The sequence below is a fragment of the Anser anser genome (assembly GCF_964211835.1).
Source record: "Anser anser genome assembly, chromosome: 15".
NCBI classification, from domain to species: domain Eukaryota; kingdom Metazoa; phylum Chordata; class Aves; order Anseriformes; family Anatidae; genus Anser; species Anser anser.
Window position 1 is genome coordinate 3,932,763 of NC_139736.1, and position 16,783 is coordinate 3,949,545.

The following is a 16,783-nucleotide window of genomic DNA, read 5'->3' on the forward strand; positions in this document are numbered from 1 at the left end:
TGGGGACACAGGAGGCTTGTGGGTGCGGTGATGTCTCCTCTCCGCTCGGCAAAGCAGCTGACCAGGCAGTACGACCGCGGACCAGGCTTAGTGGGTTTTGTTTGTAGGATGACTGCTTCTTTTCCTTCCTCCCTCTGCAGAGAACAGCTTCAAGCGGATCGGCCCTCCCGTGGAAAAGCCCATGGAGAAAATCCAGAGAATCGAAGTCATCCCCAGACCTGTTCCTCAGAACCTCCATCAACCCCGGATGCCTCCGTACCCCTTCGTGCACCCCCCCTTCCCGCTCCCTCCCGTCCGTCCCATGTACAATAACATCCCCCTCAACATAGGCCCCATCCCTGCCCCCTACGTGCCCCCGCTGCCTAACATGAGGGTGAACTACGATTTTCCCCAGATCAATGTTCAGCTGGAGCACAACTTGCCTATGCACTTTGGCCCTCAGCCTCGACACCGGTTCTGACCTGGTTCAAATGGCATTTGGCATAGAGTCACTGCAGGGCAAAGCCACCCCGGTAACGTCACCCCCTCCTGCTTCAGCCCCCTGGGTTAGCCAGCTGCAAGGGGGGCTGCTGTGACTCGCGTGTCCCCGCACTACACCCCTGGCTGTGGCTTTTCCGGACTTTTTGCAATTCAACATTTCAGCCTGTGCTGCAACAGGGCTCGGTGCTGCATTTCCAAGGATCTCTTCCTACGTCGAGAGTCCAGGTTTTTTTGTTGTTTGTTTGTTTGTTTGTTTGGCAAGGTCTGTTCAGACAGCTGTTGGGAGGGAAAGTGAGACTTGCGGAGCACAGGGATGCAAGCGTTCCTCGGGAGCTTTCCAAAAATCCGACCTTCCTGCTGGCCAGAGCAGCTGCAACAAGCCTGAGTCTTGGGGGAAGGAAGGAGAGACTTGGCACCTGAGTAAGACCTTCAGGATCAAGGTAACAGAACTCGGCTGCCCTAGCCCAAGGCAGGGTTTCCCATGTTCTCCAGCAGCCCTGTAATCTGCTAACGCCTCCCAGCAGAAATAAATTGTTCAAACCCAAGTAGACTTAGTGTGTTTAGCATTTCTCGCTCTGCGAGAGGAGTGAGGAGGTGTGGCAGCCATCTCGTTGCTCAGATCTCATAGGCAGCCCCAGAGCCGTGTTCTGTCTCAGGGCTTTACGAGATAGCAGGAGACTCTGGTACCCCAATCTTCGGGAACTGAGCTTGCCCCCTTCCAAGGGCTCAGGTGTTTTTCCCCAGAGGGAAGCTGCCTCTCAGCTTCCCAAACATGGCCTTGGCTTTGCTGTTATCCAGGCACCCCAAATGCCCATCTGTTCCTGGCAGCGGGCGTCGTGCACCCGGGGGAAGCTCTCGGAGCCGAAGCCACATTCCTCGTCTCAAAGGCTGCTGGGGCAGATACGTGGTTTGGTGCACAGGCAGCGGTGTGTGCTGTTGCGCAGAACGAGGGCGTACCCGTGTAGGCCTGCAGGCAGGCGGCGGCGAGCCCGGAGCCCCCCTTAGCCAAAATCCCTGCAAGCCCGCAGGCAGCAGCCTTGTGCTGTCGGGAGCTGGCTGCTTCTGAAACACTTAACTCCCGAAAACTTGTATTGCAGTTTAATTGGCTTCAGAAGTGCGTGCTAGAAGGCAAACATGAGCATCGCTGGGCTTAGGAGGCGAGGATTTAGGGGAAGCAGAGCTGTGCGAGGAGCAGGGGTTGGAATTGCTGCCTGAGCTTGTCAGTGGGGTGTGTGAGGAGCGTTGGTGCAAAGCCCTTTCCCCAGACCTTTGCTATGCTGTCTGGGACAGATCCCTGTAAAAAATGTTCGGAGGGAGAAAGCCTCCTACCAGAAGTTCTGGGCTTGTTTATGGTTTTGTTTTGTTTTTTACCAGTCCGGTTGCGCAGTTGTTCCTGGGTTTTGATCCGTGCTGCATCCTGCTCCTTCCTGCTGAGAGCCAGCTCAGTGCAGTTCCCTGCTGGTTTCCTCCCGCTGTGTTTTAGCATCCAGGTGTCTTTTGGCTGTTTTTTTTTTTCAGGTAAAACTCCCTGCCTCTGCCTCTTGACTCCTGTCAAGCCTTCCCTTGCTTGCAGCACTCCGTACCCGCTCCTGGCACAGCATCTCCTCGGGCACACGGTGCTGTGCTGGCAGTGGGAAGCTCCCCGAGAGAGGCCTGGGACAGCAGCTCCAGGTGGCAGGAGATGCCTTCCCCACCAGCTGGGGGGCTCTTGCCCCTGGGAGGGTTTCACAGCGGGCACTTCCCTGCCTTTTGGAGCTGAACCGGCAATTTCCCTGCTTTCAGGTGTTTCCTATGGTTTGAAATGCGTCCTACGAAGCGTGCGTGTTCCTCAGTGCCATGTTCTCTCTAGCATTAACAACCAAGTGGTATTCACTTGCTTCTATCTTTTTTTAAAAAAATTTTCTCTCTTAATTTATTTCTGGAGGTAGCCATGGGGCTGTGGTGGCTTCCCCACTGTTGCTTAGCAGGATTTTAGCCAGGTTTAAATCCTGCCTTGCACCAAATGCTTCCTGCAGCAGCCAGGAGCAGCGGTGCCGTGCTGGATTTCCGGAGGGGTGGCGGGGCTCTGGCTGCCCTTCACAACACCATCAGGCGCCCAGAGAATCGACCCCGTTCAGACGAAGCGCGGGTGGCTTCCCGTTGCGGAAAGGGAACCTTGTTTTTTCAGCAGCTGAGATCTTGTTGGCTTGGGGGCTGCCTTAGGTGAGGCTTGCGGCCTTGGTGAAGCGCGTGCTGTTCCCTGGCAGGCTTGCAGTCATCCTGCAGCAGAACGAGTGGGCCAGGCAGCAGAGGTGGGGGGCAGCCGGGCCGCCTTCCCCGCTGTCATTTATTCCCCTGGTTAGGGCTCAGCGCTGACCCCCAGCACCCCTGGGAGCTGGGCACCCTGGGGACACCTCCCTGGGGACGTGGCAGCTGGCGGTGCTGCCCTGGAGCGATGGTCAGGCTGCTGGCAGAGAGGCAGGCAGGAAGGGAAGGCCGGTCCCCCGCAGAACCACGAGCTGCTTTGCGTCCGAGAGGAGAAACCGGTGCTGGGGAGGGGCCTGGTGGTGTGTGGGTGCTTCTCCCACCGAGAAAACACCCAGATCACTGAAACTGCATCCGCAGCCAAAACGCGCGGCTGCTCCTTCCCTCCAACCCGCACGGCTTCCAGCAGTTGGGGTTTCGGATAGCGTTTGGGGCTGTTGTTGGTTTTTACTTTAAAAACAAAATTTAAAAACAAAAAAAACTTGTTGCACAACCCACAGAAATCCCCTTTCCAGGCCCTTCAGTTCTGCGTCCCGTTTCCCCCCCAGCCCTGCAGCCCCTGCCATGCGCTGTTCCTCGGGGCGGCGGGGAGGTTGCTGTGCCCAGGTTGCTCCTCTCCAGGTACTTGTTATGGTTAATTGCAGTGTCCCGTTTTACTTGCCTTAAAGGTGGAGAGAGAAACTTAGTATTTGCACTTAGCAAAACGTTATATTAAAAGAAAGAAACCCTGTAAAGATGTGCATGTTCTGCAACTTTGTATAACGATAGCTGAAAATGAATAGGTGGTTTATTAAAAAAAAAAATAAAATATTTTTCTTTACCTTCCGGTAGTAAACCATTCTAATATTCTGTGTGTACAAAGTTTCCTGTATTATATTGTAATTTGAATTTTTGTAAATAAATTTGTGCACTCTGGCTTTCACCTCCGTGCTTTGGTTGCAGCGGGAGCCTCGTCCCCGCTGTGGGGTGCTGGGGACGGCGGCCGGTGGGGGCAGGACCCCGGTGCCGGGTCTCAGCCTGCGGGGCCGAGCAGCGGGGGGTGTTGCAAGGCAGAACTCCCTGCCCCTCCTGCGGGAGCCTCTGATGCCTTCCAAACGCTGCCGAGGGGAGCCGGACGGAACAGAAAATGGTTTCCAGTCGCTCCTGTAAATGGAAACCAGGAGGTGTGAGCGGCGCTGCGCCAGGCTTCGGGGACTTCCCCCTTGCAGGAGCGGTGGTGGAGGCAGGCTCCGGGGCTCCGGCTTCCTTTGGCTCAGCAGCGAAAGGAAAGGAAACGGCTGCGGGCAGCTCGGGGACGGGGGGAGACCAGCGGGGGCCCTGGGGGATCCGTGTAGCGAGGGGTCCCGAAATGGGACCGGGGCAGCACAGCGGTGGCTGCTGCGCAGGAAGGGTTCAGTCCCGCTTTGTTGTGGAGGGGGAGGTGAACCGAAGTTAAATTTGGGTTAAAAGCCCTGTTCCCAGGGGGGTTGGCAGCCCCCCCCCCACCAGGCAGCAGGGCAGTAGGAAAGGGGCCAGGAGGGAGGTGCTGGGCGCCCGTGGCGTGGCCGGGAAGCTGAGCGAGCAGAGATGCTCAGCGCTTCCTGCACAGCCGCCTTTTTTTCCTCCTGTTTATAGCAGCGGACTGACATCCTTCCTTTGTTCGGCCCTCGCTGCCCTGCTCCAGTGCTTGTTCAAAGCTCAGGGTCCCTGCTGGGCTGTGTTTCAGCCCCGAGCTTTGCTTCTAGCAAACCAACTTTACCTTTAAACGCTGAGCAAGCGTCCGCCCGTGACCTGCACGTGCTGCGTTTGCATCGCCCCGTGGCCGGGCTGGGGGCACGTCCTGGTGCCCTGGCTCATCTGACTGCACGCACTGTTTGGGCTGGGCTGGGCTGCAAATGCTTTTTGTTTTTTCCTTTTTTTTTTCTCTTTATTTTTTCTTTTTTCCCCCCCTTCCCCGTATCACCAAGCAGGGCAGCAGCTTTGCCCCCCAGGATGGTCACAGGAGGGGTGGTTGCAGGAGCATCCCCCCGACCCGCGCGTAGCTCGTGAGCATCCCGAGGACACATGCGGGCTTGGGGGCTGGGGCCTGCCCCGAGCATCTTGAAACGTGACCTGGGCTCTGGCCAGCTTTGCTTTTAAGCCCGCTTGCTGGAAACAAGTCGTCTTCCCACCACACCACCCACGCCATTTAGAGCCAGCTCGATCTTTGGGGCGCTCTTTGGCCGGCCCCCAAACGCTCTCAAGCCTCTGTGCATCGAGTGCCCCAGATCGCTGTCCCCAAGCCCGGCCACCGCTGCAGCCCCCCGACAGACCACGCACCACCGCTCGTGTCCGAATGCAGGTTCTTTTTATTCATTTTTCTCCATTTGAAGCTAGTTTTCTTTTAAGTTATACAAATGGCACTTACAAAAAAATAATAATAATTAAAAAAAAAAAAAACGAACGAACCCCAAACTTAAATTTCAGAGTGAGATGTTTTCGGAGAGTCACGACACCCAAGGAGAGGAGACGGGGGGGAGATGTCGACCTAGCGTCACACGGGAGAAGCCGGAGCGGGAGGGACATGGATTGAACTGCGACTGGGGCTGGGGAGGAGGGGGGACGGCGGGTGTGAAGGCCAGCAAAAAGTGTGTGCCGAGTCACAGGGTCGCTCGGGGCTTCATCAAGACACTTGGTTCCTTCGAGAGGCACCTTCGGCCCCGGGCGGGCGCGTTTTCCAGGGCGCCTGGCTGGGAGCCGAGGTAGGGCCCCGGCGGGGACCCCGTGGCGGCGAGGGACCCGTCTGCGAGCCGTCGCCTCGCCGGGGACGGGTCGGTCGCTCTCCGAGCTGAGAGTTTAGCACCAAGCTCCCGCGGAGGCTGTCCCGAGGACAGCGGCATGGCTTTAAGGCTGGCGAGCCCCGAGCTTGCGGCAGGCACCGGCCTCGTCTTGGCACAGCGGTGACGCCGTGAGCACCCTTGGCGTGGGGCGAGGGGCGTGGGGAAAAGGCTCCGTGGTGTGGGGAGCGGCCACCCGAAGGATAAAAGCGCCTTTCAACACCCTCGAGGACACTTCAGCATCACCCGTCACGAACGCTCGCATCGTTACACGCTAATGCAGACCTAGTACAGACAACAGCTGGTAACACAGTGCCATGGAGAGCATATATAAATAGATACTAACAAAAATACTGTTTTGGTCATTATTTTTTTTTTTTTTTCTTTTCTGCTTCCAGTAAGGACGAGATGGCATGCTGGCGAAGCCGAGGTGCCCCGCGGGCTGGTGGACCGGGAGCTGCCCCTCCTCGGGGGCGCTTCCTAAATCAGCGGTGGGCATCCAGGGATGCGCTTCGCTGTTCCAGTATTTGTATGAGGAAAAAAAAAAAAAAAAAGAAGAAGAAAAAAAAAAAAGAAAAGAAAAAAAAAGTACTGAGCAAATATCACTGTGCAAAGTTTGCTAAGGAACTTTTCTATTCTGTAAACTGAAATCTGCAGCTCTTGCCTCCAGCCGGCGCCCGGGGGAGGCTGTGCCCGTTGGAGGGGCACGCGGCCCCGCACACTGATGGGGACGGGGGGGCCGGTGCTGGAGCCCCCCAGTGCGGGTTTGCTCCGTGTGTCCCCACCCCGACCTCCGTCCCCTCCTGGGCACCGCAGCTCCTTTGGCACCAGGGCACCGCGAGGGGCAGGGACGACCCAAGGAGGAGGAGGAAGAGGAGGAAGAAGAGCGCAGGGTGGCAGCGAGATGAATTGCCGGGGCTTTCCAGATGGGATCACCCCAAAATCGATTCCAGGTGTGCCACCTGCACAGCCGGGGAGGGGATCAGCTTGCTGGCCCTACTGCAGCACGTAAGGTCACCTCTCGTGCCTCAGCTGGGGACAGGACAGCGGAGGGGTCTCCGCTGGCTTGGATCGGACGGGGACCGTGGGGACCCTGGCAGCGCAGGGCGAGGTGGCACCGGCACTGCTATGGAGAGGAGAGCACGGAGGTGACCTTATTCCCTTTTTTTTTTTTTTTTTTTTTTTTCCAGTTGCAGAGAGGAAAGTAAACTACTGAGGTGATGCTCGGGGCCGGGACGGGGTACGGCAGCCTCCGAGCTGAGCGAGGCCGGGGCGAGGAAGGGCCCTCGGCAACCCTCCAGGTGCAGGCGGCAGCACCGCGCGCTGCCGGGTGACTTATCCAGTTCTCACGGGGATGAAGGGGGGGGGGGGACCCACCTCCGACACAAGGCGCTGGGCTCTACGGCGGGAGGGGAGGGCAAGCCAGTCTGAAAATCCTTTTACAGAGAGGAGAAATTCAAAACAAAACATAAACCGAACCAAAAAAAAAAAAAGAAATAAAAGAAAGACAGGGGAAAGGAAAGTTGGCAATGGGAGGTACGCTAAAGTGCATTAATATTCCCAGAGGGTGGAGGCGTCAATGGCGTCGGCGGATGCCTTGAGGACCCCGGCATGGTCGCCCTTCAGGTATTTGCCATTGATTTTGATGGCCACTTTGTTATAGTCGCAGAACTCAAAAAAGAAGTCCACGGGCGTGTCGCTGCTGCTGGTGACGGACGACTCGCTCCCCACCATCCAGTACTTCCCGGTGGCATCTGTGGGCAGAGGGGACCCCGTGAGCTGCCACCGCCGCGGGGACCCGGCCCCGACACCCCCCCCGGCGGCGATGACCAGGGGTTGGGGACGTGCACGGAGCCCCCGGCCCGAATCCACGGCCTCACCTTTGATGTTGTAGGCTCCGTCGTTGAACTCCAGCTGGAAGACGTCGTAGGAGGAGCGGTTGGAGTCCAGGGTGCCGGTCACCTTCCGGCAGCCGATGAAGCCGTGCTCGCCGCGCAGGACGATGATGGGCCTGTTGATCAGCTTCATCACGAAGTGCTCCGTCTCGCCTGCGCCGGAGGGGAGAGCAGCGTGAGGCCATGGGGACACGGAGCCTGGTCCCCGGGAGGGCACCCAGCGGTGAGGAGGGCGCACGTGCCCCCGCTATTTCTCGCTCACCCCAAACATCACGGGGGTGAGGTGCCAAGCTTGGGGACACCCCTGACCCCATCCACGCTGCTGTCCCAGCCCGGGGCTGGGGTCCCCGCGGGGTCCCTTACCCGCTGTCTCCATGGAGGCCGCCAGCTGCCCGTTCTTCTTGGCCGTCACGTACTTGCCGTTGGCGGCTTTCAGGGTGATGCGCTTGTCGCACCACTCGATGTCGAAATAGCAGCTCGCATTCCTGCGGGGGCACAGCGCGTGGTCAGGGGGACGTGCCAGATCGGGGACCCCCCCAAAAACACCACCCCCCGTGAGTTCAGAAGCAGGGTGTCCTGATCCAGCTGGGTTTTTTGCAGGACGAGGGAAGCTGCAGCATCCGCCCGGGTTAAGCCCTCCGTCCCCGGCTGTCCCCGGGGACCGGGAGCTGAAGGCACTTTGGGGCCTTTCCGCCCAGCTCTCGGCTGGCTCCAGCAGCCGGCTCTAAGTGCAGGGTAAGCATTTTGGCTGCCCCAGCCTGCCGGGAAGGATGACGTGGCCCAAGGGACTTCCCGAGCACCGCGGGGGCGAGCCCAGGCTCAGCCCTGGCTCTCCAGGGAATTCGCTGGGGAGCATTTTGGGGCGAGCCCCTCGGAAACGCGAGCGGGTCCCCGAAGCGGCCGGGGGCGCGAGGTGGGGACTCACTTTGTGGAGGCGGTGGACTGGATGCCCCCGTTGGAGGTGAGGGTCCAGTACTTGCCCGTGTAGGTCCTGAAGGCGCATTTCTTGGTGTCCTTGTTGATCTCCAGCTGGTAGGTCTCCTGGTCACCCTCCTCGTCTTGGTTGGCCGAGAGGTCCATCCCTGCGGGACGGAGACGGAGGTCAGGGGGTGCCGGGGGGGGAGGATGTCACAGGGACCCCAACCCATGGAGACCCAGCTGCTGGGGCCATGACCAGCTCCTGCTTCAATTCGGCGACGCCTGAATCCCTCACACGTGGCCTCCCCTGTGACATTTGGGGTTCAAACCCAGGTTTCCGTTTGGGTGCTCAAGGAGAGGGCCAGAACCCAGCGCTGCAGCCTGCGTGGAGCCAGCCCCAGCCCCAGCTCAGGCCTCTTGGGCTCCAGCACAGCAAAACGAAGACAGTTTGGGGTATTTTCACATGCGAAAGGGCTGTAGGTTGTTTTTTTTGTTTTTATTTGTTTTCCAGGAGGTGAGAGCTGGGTTATTATTCAAGCCCTTAGCCGAGGCCGCTGTGCCACCGATGAGCTCCCTGCTCACTTCCGTGGCCACAACCCGGCAGCCGGTGGCTGCCCCCATCCCGGGCACCATTTTTGGACAGTTTCGGACATTTTGGAGCTTATGGTGCCACACAGTGGGGTTTCCCCCAGGCCAGGGACCCCACTCACCCCAGCCCTGCCGCGCTGGATGCGGCCGGCCCCGTGGCCACCGGGTGTGGTGCCAGGGCCACTGCTGGCCCCCGGCCACAAGCACATCTGCCCGCAGGCGCTCAGCCCAACAAACCTGCTTAGTCAGGGCTGCCGGGGCCAAATGCTGGGAGGCAGAGCTCTCCAGCTTGGCGGGTTTTTTGCCTAAAAATACTTTTGGGATGGGAGTCACAAGCCGTAGCTTGGAGCCGAAGCGGAGCAGCCGAGCTGGCCGGGTTGGGTTTCGGGGAGGGAGCTGGATGCGGCCCCTTCCCCGGGAGTCCTGCTGGCTGCACGGGCTGGGCTGAGCTTTTCCGAGCTGAAAATATCCCCTCCTCTGCTCTGCTTCATGCGTGCTATGGGCTCGAGGCCCATCGCGCACCCAGTCCCTGAAGGCACGCACGGTGCCGGTGCCAGCTCCCGGCACGCAGGGCGGCCCACAGGGTGCTGGAGGAGGAGGCACCACCTCTGTAGGGGCACCCCAGCACCAGCCGGCTCTCGGCCTTTGAAGTGGAAATGCCTTCCCCTGAAGCTGTGTCAGACACGGATACCTGGTGGCCTCCTATCGCTGGATCTGCATCTCCAAACCCTCCGCGCAGGGCCCCGCCAGACGGGCAGGATCTGCTGCTGCCGGAGCAGCAGGGCTTTGCATATCAGCCTCCCACCCCCCTTCTAAAGGGATCAGGCTTTGAAGGCTTTTCTTTGTAGTCCCTAATCTTATCTCCCGTGCCCAAGCTGTCCTGTCACCTCCACAATGCTGCCCATTTGCGCCACCTTCTCCCCATCCAGGGGTCCCCCGGCACCTCCCCAAGGCTCTGCTGGCTCCCAGGGCTCCATCCCAGAAAAATGAGGGGGCCAAGCGTGGGGCAGAGCTCGGGGCCGGCTCAACCATCACGGTGCCGCCAGCAGCCCCGCTCCCGGCCCCATCCCTGTGTGCTGAACCCTGCCTGGTGCCACGGGGCCGGGTTTTTGCTCCCAGGGAGGAGCGGGACGCAGCGTGGCAGCCCCACGCCGCACAGCGGAGCGGGAACATTTGGTTTTGATTTTGCTCTCCCGCTGGGAAAGCAGCGCCAAGCCCAGCTGCTTGCAGCCCCACGCTGGCTCTGCTGAGAGTCGTGTAACCGACAGCCGAGCGCCGGCCAAGAAAGCCTTTGTGAGCAGAGGCTGAGCCCTGCCCGGGCGAGCCCAGCGCCTCCCGGCACGGCACGAGCCCTGCTTCAGCCTCGGCAGGCGCTGCAGCGCCCAGTCCCCGATGGGACGCCGGGGACAGGGACAGCTCACCCCGCCAGCTGCGTGCCCAAGCCCCTTGGGGTGACGGCGTTCCCTCCACGCCACATTTCTTTGTGAGCTCCTCGGCCTGCAGACGCAGCACGGAGCCTGGGAGATGCTGCGCAGCACCACGGACGGGCCAGGGTTGGAGCAGGCGGGTGCCACGCCATCGCCCCCGGCACGGCGAGCCCCGCGCTCCCACCTGGAGCAGGGATTTTCGGGGGGGTTTTGCTTTATCCGGTGCCAGGCAGGGGAAGCGGCTGCGCCTCGCGGGGGCCCGCCGGCGAGGGGGGGGGTCTCCCACCGCCCCCAGCCCGACAGCGGCGCGGGGTTGGGTTACGCCGAGTCAGCAGAAAGGAATGCAATTATGGGGAGGCTTCAAAGGGCTGTAACTGAGCCCGAGCTGAAGGTTTGGGGGTCAGGGCTGGAGAAACGCGGGGAGGAGCTGGGAGATGGCGGGATGCCGGCCTTGTCGCCCCCGTCGTGTCCCCCCTGTCCTCCTCCCAGCCCGGCCACGTGTCCCCCCGCTTTCTGCAGCCCAGGGCGCCCGCGCCGCCCTCCCGCAGCGCCCGGCCGCGGTGGCTGCTGCAGGCAGGCTTTAATTAACGCTCCTGGTAAAGTCAGTCTGGAGCCAGCGCGCCTCTCCCTGACCTTGCCAAGGCTGCTAATTACAGCTGGAGGCAGGGGGGGGCCGAGCATGGGGCCGGAGGGCGGCGCTTTGGGGGGGGCGCGAGGCGCGCTGGTCCCCCCAAAAATTCCTTGCGTGGGTGCCCTGCAGCTTGGGAGAAAACCAAGGGGTTGCCGCGGGGTCCTGTGCGCGTCCGCCTGGGGATGGGGTGGAGGCTGGAGGTGAGCGTGGGTGCAGGAGCAGGAGCGCATCGCATCCATCGGGTCCTTGTGCCCAGCCCCCATCCGGGCATCTCCTTCGGGCGGGCTTACGCTACCCCAGGAAGGCAAACCAAGCCGGTTTTTGTCTAGGAAAAACAGCCCGGAGAGCTCACAGGGCTGCCCGAGCGCCTCGGGGTGCAGCTCTGCAACAGGTCACGGGCAGGGGTGGAACCCAGACCCCCCCCCCAAATCCTCCCCTACGTTCATCCTCTTCCTCCACAGCATCCCCCAGCCCCAACACACCACTCGGTGCCCCCAGCTGAGACCCTGCTACCGTGACCCACGTGTCCCCAGCTCCAGCCAGGTCCAGGAGCTGCTCCTCATCTCGACCTGCTTTGTGCCTGCAGCGGGGAGGCAGCCCCTCCTCGCCCCCCCTGCCCATCCTGCGTGCTGGGGGGGGGCTCCCCCTGCCTTCTGGACACCCCCCCCTCCCCAGAAACGCCTCGCTTCCCAGCACCTTGCGCCCTCTCCCCCCTCCCCGGCCCAGGCGCAGCTCCCGGGGCAGGGGGGGCTGGCAGGGGCGCAGCGAGCCCTCGGGGACCCTCCTAGCCACAAAGGGCCTTTTGTTGCCGCAGCCGGGGCTGGGCCGCAGCCATTCAGCAGGGGAAGGAAGCTGCTCGCTGCTCACAAACACCCCGGCTCCTTTTTAAGGTGCAGCGGGGCTCAGGACCCCCAGGGGCACAATTTTTGCATCAGTTGTGGCGCCGGGAGCTGCGGGGCCACCCCCAGCCCCAGGCACCCACCTCATGGGGGGGGGTCACAGCGTCCCCAGCACCCCACACATGGGGGACAGTGACACCGGCCATCCCGAGGATGAGGCTCCAAGCCAAGCTGAGCACCACCGAGGCGCAGCGAGCAGGATGCAGCCGCATTCCCCATGCCCCATCCTGCTGCCGGGGGAAGGGACAGACGGACACCGTTTGCCTGTGTCCCCCAGGGCGACCAGGGCTTGAAGGGGGAAAAGAAATGCCTGCAAACGCTTCCTTGGCCAGGTGTTTTGGTGGCTGCCTGCCCATTACCCCTGGGATCTTTTCCGACGGGAGGGCAGGGGCAGCCCGTTGGAAACCCAAAAGGGACCCGAGCCAGGCGGCGCCGCTCCCAGCGCCACGCAGGATGAGCTCCCTCCGCTTCCGCAGGGAACGCGGGCGCTTGGGTGGCTGCAGCCCCCCCCCCCCCCACTCCCCGTTCCCCCCTTGTGCCCCCTCCCCGCTTTATTTCTCTCGGAGAGGGCCCGTGCACAGCGGGGAGACCCCTGTTGCCGGGGAGATTTGGCTCCCCCCCTCTCCGCAGCACACAAAGCCGGGCGGCTTGGCGAGCGCAGCCCCCTCTCCACGTCCCCCAGCCCTGCACCTCGCCCCACATCTGGTTTTCCCATCTCCGGTGACAAAGGGCTGCAGCAACCCTTCCCCCACAGCGCTGCGGCAGCTTCGCGCCGCCATCGCCATCATCGCCATCCTCCTCCTCCTCCTCCTCCTCCCCGAGCCCCCGCGCCCGGGCACGGCTGCCCATCTCCTCTGCAGCAATCTCTTTCTTTCAGGGAGCCGCTTGGCAGCGCAGGATTTATTCTCCGAGAGGAGAAAGGCTGCAAGGTCGCTGCCCGCGCGCAGATAAGGGTTAAGCTGCAACCTTGAAATATATAAATAATTAAAAAAATAAATAAAAAAAAAATTCCCCCGGTGCTTTTTCACCCAGGCCGTGCCGCGGCAGGGCATGCTCGCACCGATCCCGCGCCCGGCGTGCGCCGGCCTGACTTGGCACGCCGGCGACGTGCCCCGCGGCTCCCACGCTGCGGCTGCTCCAGCGTCTCCCTGCCTGCCGTGGGCTCGTTTTTTTGGGGCCCGGTGCTTCTCTGCGTGCGCCCCAAAGCCCCTCTCCGAGCCCCAAAGGTGGGATTCGGTCCCGCCACCCACCCGCCCGGCGCGGGGCCGGCCGCGCTTTGTGCTCGACGGTGGCCTCGTGCCCGGGGAGCGGCGGCGCGCGGCCGCCCAGATCGGGGCACGCGGTGGCTTCGCCCGCAGGACGTGGGGACGTGGGGACGTGGGGACGGGGGAGAGCGGCGGTGGCAGCATCGCGGCCGCCTTTGTGCCGGCTCCATGTAGGTCACGTCCGCCCCGCGCCGCCGAGAGATTCGGCGAAGCCATTTTATGGATCGCTGCCAGCGCCGGGGGGGTGGTGGCACCCACACGCCCCCCCCCCCCCCCCCCCATTTATCAGGGGGGCACAGCCCCACGCGGGGGGCACTGCAGCCCCCCAGGGCCCCTTGCGTGGCCCAGAGATGCTCGGGGAGGCGGGGGGGGTTGGGAAGGGCTTTGTTGGTGAACAATGAGCTCCGGAGGAAAGGAGGCGGTGGATGGCTGCTCTGCCTCCTCCCCGGCAATGGAAGACCCCAGGAACCCCCCCCCCGATCCCCTCTGCCCCCCAGGCAGCCCCTCACTGTGTGTCCCATCCCCCCCCCCCCCAGGGCACCCCAAGGAGGCGACGCTGCAGGGGTGGGGGTGCAGGGGGAGGGAGAGGGATGTGGGAGGGGGCTGGGGCAGGATGTGGGGGGGGCGCGGGGGGAGGGACCCCAGGGAGCCATGGTGGGGGTGCCGTGGGGAGATGGGGGCTTCAGGGAGGCGTGTGTGGGGCTCAAAGGGGGAGAGCCCCTCACGTGGCGATGGCGGAGGGCTGCAGGGAGCACCCTGCGGGGTCGCTGCTGCCCCAAGGGGGGGGGGGGTCACCATGCTGGGAAGGGGTGCAGGGGGGGCACCACGGGGGCAGCGATGCCCCAGGGATGTGGGGGTGCTGAGGAGGAACGATGCTGCGGGGGGGACGCAGGGAGCGGGGTCACGGGGCCGTGCCCATGGGGGCGACAACTCCCGAGGGATGCAGGGGGAGGTGAGGAGACGGTGCCGGAGGGCTGGGGGCTGCGGGCGATGCCGAGAGCACTGCGGGGGTGCATCGCCCCGTGTCCCCATCCCTCCGTCTCCATGTCCCCATCCCTCCGTCTCCACGTCCCCATCCCTCTCCGTGTCCCCATCCCTCTCCCGCCACGTCCCCATCCCCTACCTTGCCGGGTGGAGACGTTGCGGTCGTTCCCGGCGCGCAGCACGACCTGCGGGCAGCTCTGCTCCAGGGCGAAGAGCTCGTCCTTCCCCACCTTGCTGCTCTTGCCAGCCTTCAGGGTGCCGCTGGGCCCCGACGGGGCGAGGTAGCGTCCCTCGCCGTCGCGGAAAGCCACCTTGCCGCAGCGGAACTCCAGTGTGAAGGCGGTGCCGGGCTCGGCGGCGGGGACGAGGCGGCCGTCGCAGCGGAGCAGGCGGTGGTCGCAGCTCTGCAGGCTGTAGCGCTGCTCCACGAAGAGCAGGGTGATGAGCGCGTCCACGCCCCACGGCACGTCGCGGTCCACGGCCAGCTCGTCGCGGCGAGGCCCCAGGTGGGCGTAGCGCTTGCGGGCCAGGCTGTAGAGGTTGGCCTGCGGGTGCATGGCCAAGTGGACGCTCCACTTCTCGGCCGCCGAGACGGCGGGGGCGAAGCACGACAGGCGGTCCTCGGTGCCGCCGAAGAAGCGGCGGTGCGGCTCGGACTGCAGCGACCAGCGCCCGTCGCCGTGGGCCACCACGAGGAAGCGGCAGTCGGGGCCCGGCTCCTCGCTGTCGCAGCTCACCCGGCCGTCCTTGTCGGCCGCCAGGTAGCGGCCCAGGTGGCTCTTGAGGAGCACGGCACTGGAGTCCTCGCCGTCCTGCTCCAGCGTCCAGATCTGCTTCTTCTTCATGCTGGCGGCCGAGGCGTTCACCTTGAAGCCGAAGGCCTCGGCCGTCAGGTACTTGTTGCTGCAGTTGATCAGCCCGAACTGGATCTGCACCGGCTCCGCCGTCCCGTTCGCCGTCATCCTGCTGCTGCTGCTGCCGCCGCCGCTGCCGCCCCAACGCAGCCTTTTATACGGCCCCGCCGCCTTTTATACGGCCCCGCCGCCTTTTATACGGCCCCGCCGCCGCAGCGCCGCCCCCGGCCCCTCCGAGCCCCCGCCCCCCCCCTGTGCAGCCCCCTCCTGCCTCGCATGGACCCCCCCCTCTCGTTGCAGGAGCCCCCCCCCCAAAAAAAAAATTGCGCGCTCCCTCCTTGCCCAGCGAGAGCCTCCTCGTGCTGCGGGACCGCCCCCCCCCCGCTGCAGGAACACCCCCCCTGCGTGGCAAAGCCCACCCCGCGCTGCAGGAACCCCTCGGCGTTGCAAGACACCCCCCCCCCATTTCAACACTCCTCCGTCCTGCAGTGCCCCCCCCCATAATGCAAGACCCTCTCAGCGTTGCAAGACCCCCTTGGCTCTGCGAGACCCCTCCTCCCAAAGCAAGACCCCCCCCCCCCTTGAAAGGCAGGATCAAACCCACACCGCACAGCACCCCCCCCCGCATGGCAGGACCCCCCCCCCCAAGCATTGCAAGACCTCAGTGTGTTGCAAGACCCCCCCCATTATAAGACAAGGCTCCCCCTTGAATTGCAAGACCCCATCCCCTTGCAAGACTCATCCTACATCGCCAGAGACCCCTCCCCAATTATGTGCCCCCCCCCCGTTGGCCGTGCTGCAGGGCTGAAGGACAGCAGGGAGAAAGGGGGGGGCAGTGCTGTGGCCCCCAACCCCCCCCCAGCCATCTGAATGCCCCGTGCCAGGCACCCAGGGCTGGGGCACCCCCAATTTCCTCCCCCCCCCCCAGCAGAGCCGCTGTGGGCAGGGGGTGGCAGAGGGCTGGGGAGGGGACTCGGTGGGTGTCCGAGTGCTGATGTGGCCCCAAATCCGTGCTGAATCCCACACAGGGACGTGGCAAAGCAGGGGGACCCCATGGGGGGGGGGGTCCCTGTGTGTGCACGGGGCCGTGTTTGGGGGGCACAGTGGGGAGCGGGGTGGCAGCGGCGCCGCGGGACAGAAAATCGGGGGAAAACGGAGGGATGTGGGTGTTTTCCGGCCGGATCAGGGAGCTGAACCGGGCTGGAGCGGGACAAGGAGCCGCTGGCACCATCCCCAGGAACGACTGCATCCACCCCCACCTCCCCAGGCCCCCAGGCCGCGCTGGTTTTGCACTGGGCGTACTGGTTCCAGCGGCTCCCCCGCCTGCGGGCTGCACCCAGCCGCCCGCCCTGCCCGGGGGCTGCTGGCACAACCCCCCTGGGGCAGAGCTGGAGCCGGGATCGGTGCAAAGGGGGTTTGGTTCCCATCCAGTCTGCTTGTCTTCCCTGCCCCTGCCCCTGCCCCTACCCCTACCCCTGCCCCTGCCCCTGCCCCTGCCCCTGCTCCTACTCCTGCCCCTACCCCTGCTCCTGCCCCTGCCCCTGCACCAAATCCAGCTCGCTTGCAGCCAGAAGCAATGCCACGGCCGGGCTGGGAGCAGAACCCTCCTCCTCCAGCGAGGCAGGGGTGAATTTTTTCTCCTTGCCCCCCCGGCCAGCAGCAGCAGCAGCAGCCGCAGGACGTTAGGACCCGGCCGCGGGGGCCGTGCAGCTGCCCAGGCCCGCAGCTGCCTCCTCCTGCCGCAGCGGGCAGATGGTGCGAGGCTGGGAAAGAAGCGGCCTTTCTGCTCAGCAGGGGAAAAAA

The 16,783-nt window shown here is 63.4% G+C and overlaps 2 protein-coding genes across 5 annotated transcripts in view; one reads left to right on the forward strand and one right to left on the reverse strand.

Moving 5' to 3' along the window:
- The window catches only part of RNF216 (ring finger protein 216), an 80,383-nt gene extending 73,358 nt beyond the window's left edge, over positions 1-7,025 (forward strand). For all 4 annotated transcript variants that reach the window (XM_083800697.1, XM_083800700.1, XM_083800699.1 and 1 more), the window contains exon 17: positions 141-7,025. In XM_083800697.1, coding sequence (XP_083656823.1) covers positions 141-460 — 320 coding nt within the window. In that variant the 3' untranslated portion in view covers positions 461-7,025. The remainder of the gene's footprint in view (positions 1-140) is intronic.
- On the reverse strand, positions 5,034-15,148 carry FSCN1 (fascin actin-bundling protein 1). Its single transcript, XM_083800701.1, has 5 exons — positions 14,266-15,148; positions 8,340-8,496; positions 7,778-7,899; positions 7,400-7,567; positions 5,034-7,273 (listed from the first exon to the last, which is right to left on the reverse strand). Exons 1-5 carry the CDS (start codon positions 15,086-15,088, stop codon positions 7,071-7,073), a joined length of 1,473 nt encoding a protein of 490 aa, XP_083656827.1. The 5' UTR covers positions 15,089-15,148; the 3' UTR covers positions 5,034-7,070.
- Between the last annotated feature and the right edge of the window lie 1,635 nt (positions 15,149-16,783).